The 20,571-nt window shown below is 38.7% G+C and overlaps 3 protein-coding genes across 3 annotated transcripts; 1 reads left to right on the forward strand and 2 right to left on the reverse strand.

Annotated features, from left to right (window-relative positions):
- Positions 1-463: 463 nt before the first annotated feature.
- On the reverse strand, positions 464-7,733 carry LOC147865494 (putative 2-carboxy-D-arabinitol-1-phosphatase). Its single transcript, XM_087318320.1, has 8 exons — positions 7,199-7,733; positions 6,910-7,015; positions 6,184-6,522; positions 5,377-5,475; positions 1,888-1,941; positions 1,690-1,788; positions 1,471-1,572; positions 464-979 (listed from the first exon to the last, which is right to left on the reverse strand). The coding sequence occupies exons 1-8, from the start codon at positions 7,705-7,707 to the stop codon at positions 575-577; spliced, it is 1,713 nt and encodes a 570-aa protein (XP_087174446.1). The 5' UTR covers positions 7,708-7,733; the 3' UTR covers positions 464-574.
- Positions 7,734-8,427: 694 nt separating this feature from the next.
- Positions 8,428-12,065, reverse strand: LOC147865495 (uncharacterized). The gene is made up of 5 exons (XM_087318321.1): positions 11,594-12,065; positions 10,046-11,284; positions 9,869-9,948; positions 9,415-9,486; positions 8,428-9,203 (listed from the first exon to the last, which is right to left on the reverse strand). Exons 1-5 carry the CDS (start codon positions 11,987-11,989, stop codon positions 8,717-8,719), a joined length of 2,274 nt encoding a protein of 757 aa, XP_087174447.1. The 5' UTR covers positions 11,990-12,065; the 3' UTR covers positions 8,428-8,716.
- A 4,140-nt stretch (positions 12,066-16,205) lies between these two features.
- LOC147865496 (pentatricopeptide repeat-containing protein At4g13650-like) lies at positions 16,206-19,305 on the forward strand. Its single transcript, XM_087318323.1, has one exon. It carries the CDS (start codon positions 16,456-16,458, stop codon positions 19,303-19,305), a length of 2,850 nt encoding a protein of 949 aa, XP_087174449.1. The 5' UTR covers positions 16,206-16,455.
- The last annotated feature ends 1,266 nt before the right edge of the window (positions 19,306-20,571 follow it).

Genomic DNA, 20,571 nt, shown 5'->3' on the forward strand with positions numbered 1-20,571 from the left:
CAATGAGTTGGAGATATAAAAGTGAAGCATGTGATTCCTTACAGCAGCCAACAATGTGTATTTCATAATATACTTTCCTATCTTTCAGTAAGGGAAAAAAATCTGTGTATTTCATATATTTTCTAGCATGTGGGATCCTTTTCGAAATTAGGGACAATTAGATTATAAGTATAAAGCAAGCCAAACTACGAGTATTCATATAATTCAGCTGGTAAGGTTGTCCAAAGAAGATTAGGTCATACATTTAAAGGTGGCATCTAGTGAAGTACCGCTCGTGGTGAGATTTGAACCTAGATGCATACCATTAGATAAGCATAGGAGCTAGTCCCTAAGGTAATCGGATTAAGAACTGTATCATGCATGCAACCAAGCCAATCATGGCGTGAAAATTATTTTATATCGAGACAATGATATATTTCAAAGCCTAAATGTTGATGAATTCATCGAAGCTCACACTCTTGGGGAGATGTAAAATAGTCTTCATTAAATTAACATTACAAATAGAAGTTCATTGAAATTTCTGGCCCATGAGCTCCAAAATTAACAATCTTGAACCAAAATATCTACAAATGTGTCAGAAATCTTCATCGGCTAGGGCAGGTTTAGTGATGGGCACGGCCCATCGTCCCAAGTGTGCAGTGTAGTTAACACATCGCACTACACCCTCTCCCTCTGGACCATCTGGCAAGTCAATCACGCTCACACTGCCGGAGTCGAGCCGAAAAGACGCAATCGATGACGCTGAAAGGCCTAGACAATGGCTGATCATTGCACATTGTGTTAACTCATGTGTGACGATGACTACACTCGATTGTTGGCTTGAACTTCCATCCAAGTTTTTCAAATGTTCTAATACACTCTGCCAAGCACGTCCTGCTCGTTCCCAAAATTCCCTAAAACTCTCTTCTCCACCAATATCATCGTTCCATAGAACATCTTGCCACCGCTCCACTGATGCTACTTGTGCAGGGTTTTTACCCTGCCATAAGAATAAATAAGGTAATTAGGGCTAGTTTCCCTTCTAGATTCTTACCGCATTGTGTTAAAAATTGTAATTTTACTACCAAACTCCCGCATTGGTTTTTCATGTTTGAATTGATTTGATGGGTTTATTCTCTCTAAAGCTAACAATTTTTTTTAGGGTGTTCAAAGAAATTGACGAACAAAAGACTTGAAAGCTCTTATGCTGTCTACCCAGCCAAGATTATGCATAACTTTTATAAACTAAGCATGATTTAGGAGCATTAACTGGAAAATTTTCTTTCTTAATGCATTCTTTGATTTTCTATATCCTAGCTTATGAAGTATATGCAACTAGAACTTTAACATTTAGTATTTTTTGTTTCTATCATCTTATTGAAATTGTAGTGGGACAACAATTCTCTTTGAGAAGATGTCCTGTTTAGATGTTGGCATGCGAAATCTTTTATTCCTATAGTTCTTATAATTTAAGAATTCGGAAAATCTCACCCTCCAATGTCCCCAATCTAAATCACCCAACTCAGGCAGAAGTTTTAACTCCACATAGCGCGGGACACAATCTGCACCTAAGCAATCTGCCGCTTCTTGTACCTATATATTATTTTCTCGGTCAACGAGGACGTAAGCATGACCATGGGTCAAAATTGAAGGTAAAAAACAAAAATTCATTCATATTGACTAATTTTTTACACCAATTCCTTAACATACTTCCACTATGGCCTCAGCTGTCTTCCTTGCATTTGGCTGGGGGCTGCTCAATACAAAGTTAACTCTCATATCCAGCAAAAGCTCTGCCGTCTTGCGAGACTGTCCAATATATATCAGCATACCAACATTAAAATGAGGTTATATATACATCTTGAGGTATTTTACACAAAATACCAAGAGGGACATAATTCTTCGAACCTGAATGATACCCAACATGTTTAAGGGCTCATCTTTTGACACTGCACATTGTTTCTGCAAAAACACAACTTTCCATGTATTAACTTCTTTGTTTCAAAAAAATGAGAAAGAATTAATGCTGAAATGTGAATTCAACTTGTGCATGCCCTGTCTCTCTAAATGTGCACATCTGCCATTGCATCATGTGCACTCCGACAGTTATAACATGTATATTCCTGAGGTTTTGTTGGTTCTTCTCGAGCATATCCAATGTTCCTTCATCATATGCTTATGGTGTTATAGTAAGATCTTGATCAACATGTAACCAGTTTAAATGCTGAAAATAAAACCTGCCAAAGTTTTGGACTCAAATAATGGTAACAAAAGGGATTCCAAGATTATGTAACCCAAAAAGGGAGAAATTTCAACATGTCTAAAACAGCACTAAGGGAATGTGTGTGATCCAAACTAAAAAATTATACTGTTGGCCAGTGAGTGATAATTATAACTATAGTGATACTAAATTAGCATAACACCTTATCAGGTAGGGTTCGAACCCCAGGGAAGCCTTAGAAAAAAGACTTGGAGAAATAGACATGTATGTAAGAATGTAGACTACTCATACTTGGACAAAAGTAGATGTCATCTTCTCTAGAGACCTACTTCAAATACTCATCTAGTATGAGCGATTGGGATCTTGATGCTCTCTTCTCTAGAAATTGTTTTCCTCTCTTTCAGCTCAGTAATCATCACCTTTACATAATGAATTATGATAAAAGTTGCACTGCATATTTTCTTGAGCTTTTAAAAGCATGCCACATTTGGTATTACATGTCTAGCTAGTGGCCACGTTATGCCAAGGATTAGATAAACTTCTGGATACCTTTGTTTGGGATCTTCCCAATATATGTCGCCTCCAATATTATATATGTTTCCACAAGCTTTCAAGGTGGAAACAAAGGTGATTACACTAGGTGAAACACTGTCAGATTGCATTCTACGAAAGTATCTAATTGCTTTTTCACTGAAACCATGTTGGACGTTACCAGACACCAATGCACTCCACGATACATGATCCACAAACTCATCAAATATTTAGTCCATCTTAACACAAACCCTATATTTCACATACATATCCACCACCAACACAGTGGCAAGCACCATATCTCCTAATAAGCCCTTCCTCTTCACGGCCATGTGGATCACTTCCTCCAACTTCAAAGATGCTATGCTGCTGCAAGCCATCAAAATGCTTATAAACGAGACCCTGCTGGGTGGGACACCCTCATCTTGCATTTTCTTAAGAGCTCCATCACCCAAACCATGTTGGATGTACATGGCAATATATGCAGTCCACATTATTACATTCCTTCAGGGAAGCATTTCAAATGTTTCTCGTGTTTTCATGAGCAGACTGCATTTGTCATACTTGTCAATCAAAGCCATGTCATTGAGAACCACATTTTTTCTAATAGCCCTTGCTTGCTAGATTTTTTCTGCACTTTCTCTCCCACTGTAATGGACCCTATGCTTCAGCAAGCTTTCAAAATGCTACAAAACTTATGGCATTGGCGGTGAACCCTTAATCTTGCATAAATTTGAAGTAGTTTAGTGTTTCATGGCTATCTTCATCCAGGAATCAATAATTCTATGGTAAAATGTTCCGCTTCATGACCTTGTTGAATACTTCACGTGCTTTCTTAAGAATCCCACATTTAGCATACATAGGCACTATAGCCATGTCAATAATGATATTCTTGTCTCTTAACATCCCTCACCTCAGCATATATATATATATATATATATATATATATATATATATATATATATTGTCTGGTTTCAAGAGACCTTGCAGTCCTGCATGCTTTCAGAACATAAATGAAATTAACTACATTTGCAGATGGGCCATCATCTTTCTTATGTTTGAAACACAATATCGTTTCATTACTGAGGCCATGGTAGGCACATCCATCGATTGTATTGTAATAGAGTTCCAAGGGTTTTGGTTTGTATCGGCATGTAGTTTTAACAATTATCTTACTTTTATGACCATTACTTACTTGCTGTTATGGCCCCTGTTTCATAATTGGTAGCAATGAACCACGGGAAGATTGGATATTTGATGGAAAAATAATTCATACTTGCTGTGCACACCAATGATGCGTATCATAAGTTGATTCAAGATATCACTGACATGATATTAAGTTGGTGGCATCAAGGGTTGGATGCAGGATAATAATCTTAATCTCATCTTCTGTTCCATGCAAAACTGTTTCTCTAGCACGCAATAACGGGCACCTTCAGTGGCAACTTAAACTGCCAACCCATTTCAAATTGGACAGTATGTTTCCTGTACAATGACTGAGGATTATACCAAGCACAAATTCCTTATATTCCCAATTGCTAAAGCCATTTATATTATTATGTCGCAGTTCTGGGAAACATTAGTTGGAATTTATTTTGGTCATCCAGTTAGTGGAGTTTGGCTCTGCGAACCAGAGGCTTCCCATCTTGTCAGGTAGTATTTTATATACCTTGGTTATTGGGATGTATGGTGCAGATTGGAGTATGAGAAATGGGTTCATTTTTATGGTCTCAATGGAGTACCACAAGAGGCACGTAGTCCGAAATGTGCACCTTGTCCTTCAAGGAGTTGTCTTTATGTCAGCTAGACTTACAACACCCGAAGATCTACCTTGCCATAATATCCTCACTATTGTAGGAACAGTTCTCTCAATCATCTAGTGTCATTGGATGATTGGGAGACAAACATGCATTTCTGGGTACTTCAGTGACATGAGATAAAAACAATTGTGACCCAATAACTTGCAACTTTTGTGACCTGGAAATGTAGCTTGGAGTGTCCTCATATGGTTGTCCATCGCATGAGGTAAAGGTCTGAATTGTTCATCCTATTTGCATAATGTATATTTCTAGAGAATAGGGAATTTAATTTTCTGTTCTGGCACGGATAGTCCACATCTCCATATATATGTCTATTTGACAAAGTCTTTCTCCGTGACAAAGTTTTTTTTGCAGTTTGAAACTTATCCAATACGGAGTTTCACTACTTTAGGACCATTATAGTTGTAGTTGTCTTTCACCAGGATTTTGAGTGATAGTTCTCGAGTTCAGATAAGCCTCATCACATTAGTTTGATTAGGTAAATAAAAACAACCACTTCTACGTTTAAATGGTTTACATATTCATTGAATTTTTTTAATGCCAATAAATGGGTTTAAAACATTGGAAGATCAAATTTTTCGGCATTTTATACATGTTGGTCAGGTTCCTTTTATTGCCAATAAAAGAACAAAGCTACAACACAATGAACCAATGCATGAAGGAACATTGGGCATGCTCTAAGGAGGACCAACAAAGTCACAAGAACATACATGCCACCATGCAGGGGACATGTGCACACTGGAAGAGAAGGGACATCGTGTACATGTAAGTAGACATGTATATGGTCAAAAAACGGAAAAAAAAGGTCTATAATTGGAAACAAACCTCCAAGGTACTATCTGTCGCTCCATGACACACAAGTATGACCTTTGTTGAAGCCTTCCTTCCTGCCGATTGATCACTCGCTATTGGTGGACTCGGAGTCTGAAACCCAATCATCGTGCCTGCATCATTATTTGCTACATTACCTTCATCCATGCTAGTGCATGCCATGCTAATACGTTTCACAGTCATAATCCATTGTACATTAAAAGAAAGATGAAATCAAGATGTGGCCTAGTGCTTCTGGCCATTGCTCTGTTAAGCTAGCCAGATCAAGAGCTCAAGTCTTGTACCCATGTCTACTTGCCCCAAATGGCAATCCCAACCCCCTCTCCCCCAAAAAATTAGAATGGAAGAAGAGTTCATTCAATGCTAAAATACATAAAAACAAACTAACTAAATATTTAAAAGTTATTTATATGAAGCTAACAAATGAACTAAATATTTAAAATTTATTTATATGAAGCTAAAAGGAACAATAGTCAGTGTAACTTGATTATGAAAAAAAATACAAACGAAATTAGACACTTGAACGAAATAAAAAAACAACCAAAGCGGAAAAAAGGGTTCAAATATTTAAAATCTGGTTGTTTAAAATCAAAAGCAACAATATGCAACCCAAACAAGATATCTAAATGAGTGGAAAAAGCAAAACATAACAGTGATACGCAAATGAAAAGAAATAGAATAAAGAGAAAAGTTTCAAGAAATTTATGAAAGGCCTATCAAATTATATACTTGATTACTTTACGGTTTATCTAGAAAGTCAGAAATGAAGCTAAATTCTAACGTGTTTTAGAGTGAAAATACCTGATTTAATCTATCAAGGCAAACGTAAGGAGAACCATCACCACCACTCCTTGGGATGAAATCCAGCACACTAACACCACAATTGCTTTGGAGAAGCTTCCGGAAATACTCTGGACCTAGCCCTGTTGCTGTAGCAACCAAGGCCTGGTTCACTGCATTGTGTGCCACTACAAGGATTGACCGTCCTTCATGCTGAAGAATCGCTTCCCAACATTTCCGAGCTCGTACCCAGAGCTCCCGTACTGGGTAGTGACCATCAATGACAAAATTCGATGCGTCTTTCTGCCATGTCTTGTATTCATCACCATATCGTGCTTTCCCTTCATTTTTCAACAAACCCTATTTTCCAAATCATGTGTAGCATAGTACAAAACTCAATTATAGGAAATGAAAACATTTTTCCCTCTTGCAACAGTTAAGACACTAAATTAAATATTTGGCATTGTAAAACTCATCAAGGCGAAGAAGTTATTAATGTGGGGTCATTGTGTCGATGTTGGAAGATCAAAGGACATCAGCGGTCCCTTATTGAAGGGGGTCTATATCTTAAACAAATGTACAAGAGAACACTGGCCAAGGCTAGCAGGCCCATGAAACCTAGGTCTGTATTCAGATCAGACCACATAGGGGTCCATGGTGAGATTAGCCAAAGGCTGTCCAATAGCTACTCGGCATACTCTGACCTCAAAATAACCCAATAGTAAACAGTCACGTGTGTGATCATACCTGGAACCCATAAAGGTCAATTTCTCGAAGATCGTCAATTGAAATCATATCATCTGTGCGAGATCCCCAAATAATTTCAGCAGTGTGCTTTGCTCGTGCCAAAGGACTGGTCAGGAGGTAGTGTGGGTGTCCAATCAACAGTAAATGGATCAATAAGTAAATAATGAAGAGTAACTGTTGCGGATAATTTCTATTTAGCTTAATTACTAGAATTCTACACACAAAAAAGAGACAACACAATCTAAAAATACAATTTTCATTGAATAATCATCAAAAGGAAAAACAAAACCTGTGGAAGCAGACATCAAAGGAATCAGAGAGGAGCATTTGTCGAGAAGTTTCAGCTTGAATTTCTCCTTTTGGGGTCAGGATAGCGAAATCCGAGCTACCTTGAATACGCCCTTCAGCATTCCATGTACTCTGGCCATGCCGAACTAGAACAACACGCTTAGGGGACAGAAGAGAAGGAAATGGAGGCACCAAACCTTCGATAGATTCTCGCCTAGATTCTCTGCCAGATTCCTCCATTGTCTGAGGATGGGCCTCACGAACAACGGCACGTGGGTATATGCTCTTGGAAACAGAGGAATGCCCTGCATGATGACTATCTTTCTGTGCTTCTGCGGGAGTTTGAGAGAGATGGGTCCTCCTACTAAGAGCAGAGAAGCAGAAACTCTCATTTCCCTTCTTCTTCGTTGTCTTCTTCGTATCGGGAAGAGAGAAAAGAGCCCATGATGAGCGTTGAGGATCAGCTATGGTGCATGAGCAGGTACATGTGCTCAGAGCCATAGCCTCCATAGCTTTTAAGTCCAGGAGAAGTATATCATATGTTTTAACTTATATATACATACATACATACATACATACATACATATGTATGTATGTGCATGTATTGGTTCATATATACATGTTTGTATACGTATGTATCTCTATCTAACTCATACACACACACATAGAAAAAACTTAAACATCATCCAAAATATCAGAAGCAAAACGTTCATGTGCGCTTTACCAACATTTCAAAAAGGTTAATTCGGACTACAATGACTCTCATTAGATAGCGACAATCCATAGCGTGTTTAATCATGGCCCTAATTTAGAACATTGGCGTGCCTCAATCGTAAGAATTAGAACCATAGTCGCTAATAAGTGGAGTTTACTTAGGAATCGAATTGATCAAGATTATTAAGCAGGTTAAGATCTTTTCATATCCATGTCATAAATACCAATACAAACCAGCTCATGCTCTTTGTGTGCTTTAATCTTGGAAGTTTTTAATGGTATTAGGATGACAAACCCCTTCATTGACCTATTCAATTCACATGTATAGATCAAGAAAATAGCATTAGATGTTCAATCTAAATCTCTATTTTACATTGCAGATTGGGTGGCCTCTAAAGGGAAAAGAGAAACGTATCTGTTTGTTATATGTAGACATAAGAAGAATAATGGTCAGTTAGGGTGCGTGAGAAGAAGTAAACGAATTATTTCCAGCAATAGAATCACATAGAAACATAGAGAACTTAGATTGATATAACAATGAGTGGTTCATGCCTACTCAAAAGAACAAGATATGGATAGTTTCTTCATAGATAGAAACTTGATATAAAAAACACATACTTTAAAATGCAACTCATCCTTTTTGGATGCAAGAAATTAACGTAAGCACACATGTGTTATATGTGTGTGTATATATATATATAATTTGATAAAGTTATAGAGTCAATTGATCGACTAGATCAAGAGAGGCAGATTTTTTTGTTTTTGTTTTTGAGAAACCACATTGGAGAGCATCAAGGATTTCATTTCATGCCCTCAAGTATGAACCATACTCATTAAACCTTTGCAATGGCTTCTTCAAGATCTCTTCCTCCACGTTAAAATCAAGGTTCTCATCTCCAAGTTTGGCGTGATCATCTCTCTTGATCCTCCCAATGAGCTTGTTGCCACCGATCTTCTCCTTGATCGGGCTAGGGCTGTGTGGTTGTTGCTGCTTTTGCTTTCTCACCGACGGTGAAGGAATGGTAGTATGGGTATTTTCATCGAGGGTCGAAAAGCATTTGTTGAAATCAGGGACTCTCAGGGCACCGGCCGCAGGTACACGATGTTGTTTGCTGCTAGTATTGTTGTTATGGTCCACCATGTTCTCATCATTTTGTGCCTTCATCGGCGACAATGCCGCCACTCGCTTCTCCTTCATAGGTTTTCCGAGCTTTTGCATGTCAGTCACATGCTCCTTGAACTCTTTCTGCACCACCTCCAAGACCACATCTCCATACCTCTCACACCATGTCCTGTTTCATACACAAATGAAGACAATTTTTTATTTTTTATTCCAAAAAAAAAGACAATTTTAATTAATTACTGGTTCAGATGAAAAGAAACCAACTAGCATAATGGATCACAAGAAAAAGAGAAAAAAAAAAACTAGGAAAGCAAACTCATCTCAGTTGTCTGATTATACTCTGTGTGTAAATACTTTAACTGTCTCACTTCATTACTTACTGAGGAAAGAACTTTTTTAACTCGGATGTATCCATAGGGAGCCTCGCAGCTATGGCATCGATCTGCTCATTCCTGAAATTTGTTTGCATACAAACCAAAAATATCAGTAATGAAAACTTAATCAAGATAGCAAAGCCAAGGAATTGCAAGGACTCACAAAGAACAAAATATTCATCCAAATTTTGTCATATGAAACATTAAAAGTAAACCAAATATTGAGCATAGAAGTTCATATATCAGTATTTTGCTAGGTTTTCTTGCTAACATTAACAGTAAATTACTGTTGTTGGGTCATTCATTCAAAATTATTGATCGGATGAGATATTAGCTGAAACATCTCAATAACGGTAAATACAAGACATTGGGCTCTCTTTCTTCTACGACAGTTAACTCAAGATAAGACTCAAAATTGACAAAAACACATCGTAAACAAACAAACATTGTTCAAACTCACGTGAACATTTGACCCGGTTGTGTCTTGTTCATTTCGGCTCGAATGCGAGAAAGCTCATTCTTTATGTTCTCGCCTAAGACCTAAAAAACTCCATAATCAAGGTTGAGAACAAAGGACATCCAAAGAATGCTCAAAGAATGCATGGATCAAAGAGAGGGTTACTTAAAAGACAATTACCTTGTCAATGATGAAATCTGAGGCAGCAGGTGCACTGCTAGAATGGGTCTTCTTTTTTATTCCTCTAGTATTGGGTCCTTTCCCAATGCTTCCATTCACAGGAATCACTGGCACAGGGGACTCATCCATATTATCTAAGCATGGTTTCTCAATCTCATTTTCAGCTACATTTTCTTGTAAAGGAGGATCAAATTGCAACTTCTTTGGAAGACGAAACATATCTAATCCCCACTTGCCCTTACCTAAGGGTTTCTGTACATTCTCTTCCAAATCACTTCCGATAGAGGCATGTGGATTTGAACTCTTGGTAACATCTAAGACCACAGTCCTCTTCTGAATAAGCCCAGTTATACCCCATCTGGAGCTCCCAGATTTGACATCAGTGAGAGAGAGTTGTTTCTCCCCGTCTTCTTCTCTTTCTTCTTCTTCAGGTTCACACCCTGTGATCTTTCCAGATTCGGAATGCATAGTTTTTTTCTGGATAAAGCCATTTACAAATGACTTAAACCGACTCGGAGTGTTGCTTGAAGACTTGTTCGCCGACCCCTTGTCGATCGGTGAGGTACATCCTGTAAAGGAATCGGTACCATCCCTGATTGTCGACGAATGTCTGGGAGAAACGATCAAGATCTCACTGTTAGAAGATACATCCACATTATCTGCACCGTCTCGTTCCAGTTCTTTGTTGCCAGCCACAATTCCTTCCGTGTTATCTAACCCTTTAGATATCATTAGATCCGGCTGTTTTGGATGGTAGATGAGTTGATAGGGAGAAGGAGGATCTCGTTCTGGGCAATGCTCAGGTCTTAGAGAATCAAAAGGATGTGGAACCCGAGGTGAACATGATGGTGCATGATCCTCTGCCATCTTTAGAGGGCTAAGAGCCAATTTAGCTTTACTCGGAGACTTGCTAATTCTAGACATAGCCCCCATCACTTGCTTCAGAGGAGAGGAAGTGTTAGTTTTCACAGTACTGCAGCCATTCACCTCCTTTTCTGATACCACTGCAGTGCAGGAATCGGACAACTCGGGTTTTGATCTTGATTTCTTTCTCGCCATGCTTTTTGTGCTTGTGACAGGTTTTCCACTGTCGGTATTGGCAGTGGAAGGATCAATGCGGGTGTCAAAGATGAAATCCTCGATGTCTATGGTGGCTCCTTGGTCTGCAAGGCGCAGGATCAGGGGCTTCTTGGCATCGTGGTACTCCTTCTCGGTTATGCAAGCCGCGAAAAGAAGGTCCTGCAGAACAACAACAACAAAATATATGAATCCAAATGATGCCTCAGCCGAATGGATTAGCGCTAGATTCTAGGGTTAAGATAGAGTTATCTAGGGGGCCCTAGTCTCTCATCAGGGTCAGAGAGTTGGGGTTTCATAATTAGGGATAGAGTTTCACGGGAAGGTTAGGTCAAAGGTTAGAGCTTCTTCGATGAAAGTTCCCTTGATTAGGGTTTCTTGGCTATGGCGGCATGTCTGTATGTATATTAGCGATTTTAAGAGTTAGGGATCAAGCACAAAAGAGAAAATTAAGAAGAAGCTACTGCTTACTTGCAAGAAGAGTAGCTTATCTCGAGTAAATTCGGGCCACTCGCCATCAGGGTGGGTAGATTGAAGGAATGCAAGGATCTGAGCCTTGCATTCTTCCACTTGGATCTGAGTGGCGAGACCTTCACGAGCGAGGCAGATGAGATGAAGAAGGCGGTGGAAGACCTCTTGTTGCCATTTCAAGCTTTCTGCATGTTGCAAAGATCGGGAGGTAGCGAGGGAGGAGGAGGAGGAGGAGGAATCCATGGCGTTCATGGAAGGAACAGTACTATACTTGAAGGTAAAGCTGTTGTCTGGATTAAGCAGAGAGGGCTGGCCGATGTAGGAAGCACATTTGTGGAAGAGAGGAGTGATGCTGTTGCGATACAGAGCAGAGGCACTGTCCTGGAAGGTCTCCATGGCAGGCGATGAAGAATCCTTAAAACAGAGATCTAAGCAAGCAGGGGATCGATCACACAGACAAAAACGCAGGGAGGAGGATCACAGAGACAGAAACAGAGGGGAGGGAAGGCAGAGAGAATGAAGGAATCAATGACACAGAGGAGGAATAGGAAGGAAGAGAGAGTCTAGAGAATCAATGGCAGGGAATTGCAGAGAATTAGTAGTAAGTATTACATACAGAGAGAATTGCAGAGACAATCAGAGATTTCTGAGAGATGGTGGTGATGGTGATGGTGATGGTGATGGTGAGCAGGGCATGGCTATGAAATAATCATTATAATTTTTATTAATTAATTAATTAATTAATTATATTTATTTATTATGTACTGGTAATGCAGGAGGGGTTTTTCTTTCTTTTCTTTTCTTTTTCTATTTCTATTTCTTTCTTTTCTTCTTTATTTGAAATGAATTAAGTATTTGAAATACATATGCTGGTTTGTTTCCTAACGGTCATATTTTTCGTGTTGGGGGCGGTTCCTGCGGGTCCTTCCTCTTCCCTTATAGTTTTGTGTATTACCCAAATTAATTATGTGTATTAGATAGAGCTAACTAATTATTTACATATGTACATACTATGTAGCTTCAAACCACCAATCTCTCTAACTAATGTTGTACATACATACATATCTCTCTAACTAACTAACTAACTAACTGCATAGTTGGGCATTAGTTTTGCTCTCTATCTTCAAAGCATGTATGCCTTGACCTAGGTCAATATTAGTGTGTCTCCCTCCTTAATCAAATTCTGTGGGGCAGAGGCCTCCTAATTGAGGACCATTTCTAACCTATGGTGTTGTTTAGTATCCTATATTTAGTAAGTAGACTACTACTATCAATGTACTATTTACAAACTTGGCCTTGGAATACGTAATTATAAGCTACCATTGATGGCAGGACACTATGGTGCACTTTGTGGGGAACAATGTATTTTATATGTGCGAGAACTTGAACAATATTTGGTGACTTTGGGTTTTGGCAGAAACATTGACGAGTCGAATTGTTGAAGCTTCTCATTCAGTTTGCTTGGGGTAGCTAGCACTAGTCGGCGAATTGGTGGCGATGTTTTCTATCATTTCAATAATCTAACACATGACCTTTTCGTTTTCTTTCTTTCACTCTTTTCATCCCTTGTTCCATCAACACTAAATCAAGTGAACACAAGGATTGACAAAGTGACAATCAATGTGTCGATCAGTAGTCAAAAGCTTTGATGGACGAAAGGGGCAATGGACATAAGATCAATGATGATGGACACACAATGCATCATTGATTCAGTTGGGGGCTTGGCATGGACCACCTCTTGAGATCGAGGTGACCCAGTGGTAGATGGCACAGTGCAAGTAAAAAAGTGCTAGGTGGTTGAGTCAATGCAAGTGATTGGTATGTGTTAAGTGATTGGGTCAAGAGTTGCCTTCAAGTTGGATGTGACCATGTATGATCGAACAATTAGAAGGGGTTGGCTTTAGTGAGGTTGGGCATTCGTGAATCGTAATTATGAATCTAGTCAATGGCATCCGATTAGGTGGTGATAGGACAATCAAGTAGTTGAAGTTTAGATCACATTCATATTGCAATTGGCACAATGGCAATGATGTCTTCATTGAATGGCGACGATGGTTTCAATGATGTTGTGACTACAATGGAATAAGGGCCAAAGGACTACTCCATGATGGAGGCACCTAGTTGCTCATGACAACTGGTTCTATTGCAATGAAGTCAAACCAGACATTTGAAGAAGGAACTTGTTAAGAGGGTCATGTTGGATCCTCACATTGGGTGACAATGTATAGGCAAACATCTCCTTGACTTGGATGAGTCCGTCCATTGAGTGTTGGCGGAACCAGATGTGAAGCGGGTTGAAGATTGGTGATTTGCACATAATAGACAAGAATGAGTACCTAAAGGAAACAAAGGAAAAGCAAATAAATAGTCCCATAGAAATGTTATAAAGTTTTGAAGGTTAGATAGCAAGGCTAAGTGTAGTGGGTTCCAATATGGTCCATCCTTGATTATATCATGTTAGGCCCCACCAAGTGCGAACTCGTGTATTCTTGAATATTCTGAGCACAATAATTTAAGCCAGAAAGAGGAGGCCCTAGCATGGTAACAAATCTACAAAACATGGATATGTACATTTTAGTTGAGTTACTCACTCGATGGTGAAGCCTTGTTGGGGTACAAGGATGAAGTGTCTCCTTCGGTCATTACATGTGATGTCATTACGGTAGTTGTTTGCTTGCCAATTTGTTGTATACACATAACGTAGGTGAGGGCATGTCACTAATATTTACATAAGTGAAGGGTATGTTCACTAGTGTTAAAAAGGGACTAATGTGATTGGCTAGAAGGAATGATAGGTGCATGCACTACCATGATTTGGACAACCAATGAATGGAGAGTCTTTTAGAAAGGCACATCTATTCAAGGGGCCGAGGGAGAGGTATAAATATGAGGCTTAGCTACCCTCATAAGGACATTACGTTGGAAAGCTTCTATCTTAGACATCAGTGGTGCAAGCTAGGTTTTCGTCACAACGATCATGTTATCTCTTCTAAAGTATTAGTCATCCTAATATCCAATGGTATGGGACGTTGGTGGTAGGTTGGCTATGTCTAGATCATAGCTCGGGGTTGGTCGGGTGGAACGGGTTCGTCAATCCAATCTATTTGTAATAGACTCTTAACACAATTCATTGAGGAATGAGGTTGTGGTACAACCATAGCCAAAAGCCATCAATTGGTTGTGCTTCGACTTACCAACATGCTTGATAATCTAGTATGCATTGGACCTCCATTCTAGTCATACCTTAGCAGTAATGAAGCCAAACCAAGTGCCAAATTTGAAGATAGATGTCCATTTAATAAAAAAATGGTCATTGCAGTGTTGTTTATTGGTTGACAAATGGCTTGTACAATTTCTAAAGTTGATTCATGCGTAACATACAGGAATCCAAACCTCCCAAAGTGATGCTATGAAATATTTTGTTATTGACAAAAGATTAATGGGCTCACTTAGGAAGTAAGTGGAAGAATGCTAAAAGGACTAAATTAGAATCTTACATTGCAAACATCAATCCCAAAATTTGGGTTCTATATAAGGCAAGAAGACCTATTGATCGTATTCAACCTTACCTCATCACGATCATGAGTATTAACACTCGTAGAGCCCTAACACTCCTTCTCACTAGATCACACAACCTAGGTATTGAAGTTGCATTATGGAATCAAAATCTGCCAAATATATAGGCATGTAAGGTATGCAATGAAGGGATAGTAGAGTATGAGTATCACTTGCTTTTTACATGCATTGCATATACAGTGCAATTCGTGAAAGCTATGATGATATATTAAGTGGGGGTGATGACTTGAGTGTCACACTAAATAGAACACCTAGAAGGTTGAGCTCATATATGTATGCCTTATTCACACATCGAGACTTGGTGCTTCAAAGCACAAATATCCCTTCTTAGGAACAAGACACACATTAAGATAACTTTTGTACTTAGGTCTCATGATCAATATCAACCTCTCTATGGATGCAAAAAATTATCTATCTATCATGTACTTTGTTCAAGCTTTAGTGGTTTTGTAGGGTTTTTGTGGTATGTAGGATAGCCAAAGTTAAAACTAGTTACTCTTCTCTTTTCCAATGAATGCGGAGGTGGCCTATCCTTTAATAGGATATATGCCTCTTAAAGTTCCATGATGAAGTGTTTTCATGGTTTGTAATGGACAACACCGCTTACGAGGATATTGCTTTGTCGACTACATGGCCGTGCTCTAGTTGATTATACTCATACAAGGTGGCAAAAGCGAGTCAATTATGAATTAGGGTAAGGGCAAACGATACTCCCACATGATTGTGCTTGACACATAGGTTATAGCTAGTAAGGTCTCGAATGCAACTTAACTAAGGAAAACTAGATGCTCATATAATTGGTATGTAGTTACCTAATTGCAACACTAAATAAATAAAATGCACACAGGAGAGAGTCAACATAGTGATTAGCAACAGAAACCTTAATAATCATATACTATTTCTAAAAGTAGTCAACATAGTGATTAGCAACAAAAACCTTAATCATATACCATTTCTAAAAGTAGTGGAACATAGTGATTAGCAGTAAAAGCCTTAAATCATATTCTATTTCTAAAAGTTGGGCTCAATATGATGTGAGAATGCCTATTAATCGTATTCAACCATACCGTATAACCAATATAGATTTTGCAGAAGAGAGGTTTTTATGCCTACCTATGACGATACTAAAGCAAGATGAAATGAAGGAAGAAGAAGAAGAAGAAGAAGAAGGAGAAGAAGAAGGACTCACCAGGAACCGCTCATTGTTATGTTATGCATTGTAATTCAATGGGGTTGCAAAAGAAGGCGTGGCATGAACAGAGGAAACACGTGAGGTACTGTGTTGCATGGGCCTCATCCCCTCGATTGGATGCTTTTCTCAAATCTTGATCAAATGCAGGGGAAACAGAAACAGATTGCATGCCCTTCAGCTGAATAACCTTATGCACAAGAATGGGTTAGAATCTCACAGATTGCTTGGTAATTACCTTGTCCCACTGTTAGTGGAAGTTGGAAACATAAATCATGCCCATCATGTTTTCAATTTGTTGATCGATCAAAATGATTGGTCTTACTGTTCTCTTATCTTGGGTTATGTTAAGCTCAAGAAGCCTCTACTCGCACTCAATCTCTATCCCCAGATGCAAAATGATAGTTCTATATGTATTAGTGGACATACTTTCTTGGCTTTACTTAAGGCTTGTAGAGAGCTGAATGATGTGGACAGCCTCGTCGGCATTCATGATGAGATTACATGTACAGGATTGCTAAAAAAGGATGCCTTCCTAAGCAATGCATTGGTTGATGTTTATGCAAAATGTGGGTTCCTTTTGAAATCACAGGAAGTGTTTGATAAGATTCCGATTCGAGATGTTGTCTCATGGACAACACTCATTACAGGGTATGCGGAACATCAATATTATAAAGAAGCACTTGAGTGTTTTGAGCAAATGCAACTTGAGGGAATATCTCCTGATCCAGTTACATTCATTTGCATCTTGAGTGTTTGCAGCTCTTTGGGAGATACAGATGAAGCCCATCACATACATGCTGAAATTGAATTAAAAGGGTTTTTGGAAAAAGATCTTGTGCTTGGTAACACTTTGATCAATACATATGCCAAGCTTGGTTTGCTTATGGTTGCCCAATATGTGTTTGATTGTTTACAAACTCATGATGGAGTTTCATGGACCACTTTGATTGTAGGATATGCTGAATGTGGGCATGGGAAAGAAGCACTCGAGTATTTTGATAAAATGCAGCTTGAAGGGTTTTCTCCAAATGGAATCATATTTGTCTGCATCTTAAACATCTGTGGTGACATAGGAGCCATAGACAAAGGGCTAGAAATACATGTTCTGATTGAAAAAATGAAGTTTCTTGAAAAGGAGAGTGCTATTTGTAATGCCTTGATAGACATGTATGGAAAGTTCGGCATGCTTGCAAAAGCAAAAGGGCTTTTTGACGAGCTTAAAGTTAGAGATGTTATCTCATGGACAGCCCAAATTTCAGGTTACATTCAACATGGGTACAATGAGGATGCACTCAAGTGTTTTGATCAAATGCAACTTGAAGGTATATACCCTAGTGTTATCACTTACGCATGCATCTTGAAAGCTTGCAGTGGCATAAGACACAGAAACAAAGGACGAGAAATTCATGCAGAGATTGAAAGAAGAGGTTTGTTGGAAAATGATCTGACCATTGGCGTCTGCTTGGTGGATATGTATGTGAAATGTGACATGGTCACTAGAGCGCAACAAGTTTTTGATGAAATTCGAACTCGAACTGTTGTGCTGTGGACGTCACTCATTTCAGGATATGCTGAGCATGGACCATACTCAGAAGCAGTCAGATGCTTTGAACAAATGCAGCAAGAGGGCATCTCTCCTAATATTGTCACTCTGATTTCCATCCTAAAAGCATATGGAGGACTTGGAGATGCAAATGAGATCGAAAAAATATATGTTGAGATTGAAAAAAAAGGATGGTTTGAAGGAAATCTGATTATTGGAAATACTTTGGTAAATGCATATGCAAAATGTGGCTGTCTTACAGAAGCACAACAAATATTTGATCAGCTTCCATTACGAGATGCTGCTTCCTGGAATGCATTGATCACAGGGCTCCTTGAATATGATTATGGACAAGCAGCACTGGAATGTTTTGAACAGATGCAATGTGAAAGTGTATCTCCAACTGATGTAACTCTAGTTTACAGCTTGAAAGCATGTCGTACCATAGGATCTACCTACAAGGGTTGTGAAATCAGTGACGATATCAAAGGAACAGGACTATTTGAGAGAGATATTGTCCTTGGAAACAGTCTGGTTGATATGTATGTCAAATTTGGCTGGTTTGGCAAAGCATTAGAAGTCTTTGAAGGGCTTATGGTTCGAGATGTTGTTTCATGGAATGCTCTGATCTCAGGCTATGTGGAGCACGAGGACTGGAATGGAGCACTAAAATGGTTTGAGCAGATGCAAGTTGAAGGGATTTCTCCAGATTCTGTTACACTTGTTTGTTGTTTAAAAGCCTGTGGCAAGCTAGGGGCCACAGATAAAGGCCAGCAAATACATGCACATAGTGAAAGGAAAGGGTTGTTGGATACAGAAATTGTTCTTGGCAATACCTTGATTGATATGTATGCCAAATGTAACATGCTTGCAATTGCACAAAAAGTCTTCTATAAACTTCCCATTCGAGATGTTGTGTCGTGGAGTGCATTAATAGCAGGATGTGGCCAACATGGACATCACAATGATGTTTTCTACATGTTTCAAAAAATGGTAGATGATGGTATAAAGCCAGATGCAGTTATTTTTACCCTCCTTCTCAATGCGTGCAGCCGCACAGGTTCATCTGATAAAAGTCAAATCTATTTTGAAGCCATGAGGAAGGACTATGCAATTGTTCCAACCCTTGAACATCACAATAGTATGATCGACCTTCTTTGTCGTGCAGGTCGATTGGGTGATGCGAAAGCATTGATGGATAACATGGCATTTTATCCTGATCATGTGGTATGGCTTACCATCCTGGCAGCTTGCAGAAATTGTGGAAATGTTACAATTGCAAAAGAGGCCTTTGAGCATGTAATGCTCTTTGATGGGATGAATGCAGCCGCATATGTACTGATGTCTTATATTTATGCAGGAGACGATGTATGCAAGACTGTACTAATGAGAGTTGGATAATCTTTACTATGAGAGTTGGATAATCTTGGTTGATCATATGACAGATTGGGGTGATATGATTCCAAATTTGTGCTATGATTTGCATTAGAAGCTTAAGAAAATTTCAATGCATCAGCCAATTCATTAAGGGGCTTTGGATGCTTGCAAAATATTCTATACAGGAAGGAATTATCATCAGAAGGAAAGCAATGATGTAACCATGATCATGTCACACAGATTGGGGTGATATGATTCCAAATTTGTACTATAATTTGTGCTGGAGGCTTAAGCAAATTTCAATGCATCAGACAATTTGTTAAGGAGCTTTGGATGCTTGCAGAATCTTCTATACAGGAAGGAATTTATCATTAGAAAGGAGCAATGATGTAACCAAAGGGGCTTTGGATGCTTGCAAAATCTTCTATACAGGAAGGAATTATCATTAGAAGGAAAGCAATGATGTAACCACGATCATGTCACACAGATTGGGGTGATATGACTCCAAATTTGTACTATAATCTGTGCTAGAGGCTTAAGCAAATTTCAATGCATCAGACAATTTGTTAAGGAGCTTTGGATGCTTGCAGAATCTTCTATACAGGAAGGAATTTATCATTAGAAGGGAAGCAATGATGTAACCATGATCATGTGACACAGATTGGGGTGATATGGCTCCAAATTTGCACTATACTTTGTACTAGAGGCTTAAGCAAATTTCAATGCATCAGACAATTTGTTAAGGAACTTTGGATGCTTGCAAAAACTTCTAGACAGGAAAAAATGATCATTAGAAGGGAAGCAATGATGTAACCATGAGATAAACTGTGATTGATAACTTACACAGATTTTTTCAAGACTACGTGTTAATTCTGAAGGATTTGAAGGAATTTATATCTGTCTTAGAATGAGTATAGACATGATACTTCTCATATTTGAAAATGACAATAATGGTTACATATAGCAAAGAAGCAATCAAGATGCATATTCAAGTATTCAAATTGAAAGAAATAAACATTCCTTTGTCATTTTAACTCAAGAAATACAAGTTTCTTGAAAAAATGCTGTGAAATGTCACAGATGACGACAGACAGGAATTGGGAGAATAACATATATTGGCAGAAGACTATCAATAAGGGTACAAAGAATACCAAACCTCTGATTAATAGTGTTGCTAGGATGTTGGTGAACTATGGAGAACATATCTCATTTGAGAGATTTTTTTGCAATTGATTTTTATAATAGGTTTTTCTTTTCATTTTCTCTGTACTCTCTATGTTAGATCCTTAC

This window comes from Azolla caroliniana, unplaced genomic scaffold (genome assembly GCF_043228905.1).
Source record: "Azolla caroliniana isolate FFs.n. ecotype wild unplaced genomic scaffold, voAzoCaro1.0.p SCAF_4, whole genome shotgun sequence".
Classification (NCBI taxonomy): Eukaryota; Viridiplantae; Streptophyta; class Polypodiopsida; order Salviniales; family Salviniaceae; genus Azolla; species Azolla caroliniana.

Coding starts and splice junctions, on each gene's coding strand:
- LOC147865494 (XM_087318320.1), bottom strand. CDS start 7,707: ATGGAGGCTATGGCTCTGAGCACATGTACCTGCTCATGCACCATAGCT. Junction 1,942..5,376: donor CGACAGATAGTACCTTGGAG/GTTTGTTTCCAA, acceptor GTGTTTTTGCAG/AAACAATGTGCAGTGTCAAA. Junction 1,573..1,689: donor CAGCTGAGGCCATAGTGGAA/GTATGTTAAGGA, acceptor AATAATATATAG/GTACAAGAAGCGGCAGATTG.
- LOC147865495 (XM_087318321.1), bottom strand. CDS start 11,989: ATGGAGACCTTCCAGGACAGTGCCTCTGCTCTGTATCGCAACAGCATC. Junction 11,285..11,593: donor ATAAGCTACTCTTCTTGCAA/GTAAGCAGTAGC, acceptor GTTGTTCTGCAG/GACCTTCTTTTCGCGGCTTG. Junction 9,949..10,045: donor CAGATTTCATCATTGACAAG/GTAATTGTCTTT, acceptor GGAGTTTTTTAG/GTCTTAGGCGAGAACATAAA.
- LOC147865496 (XM_087318323.1), top strand. CDS start 16,456: ATGGGCCTCATCCCCTCGATTGGATGCTTTTCTCAAATCTTGATCAAA.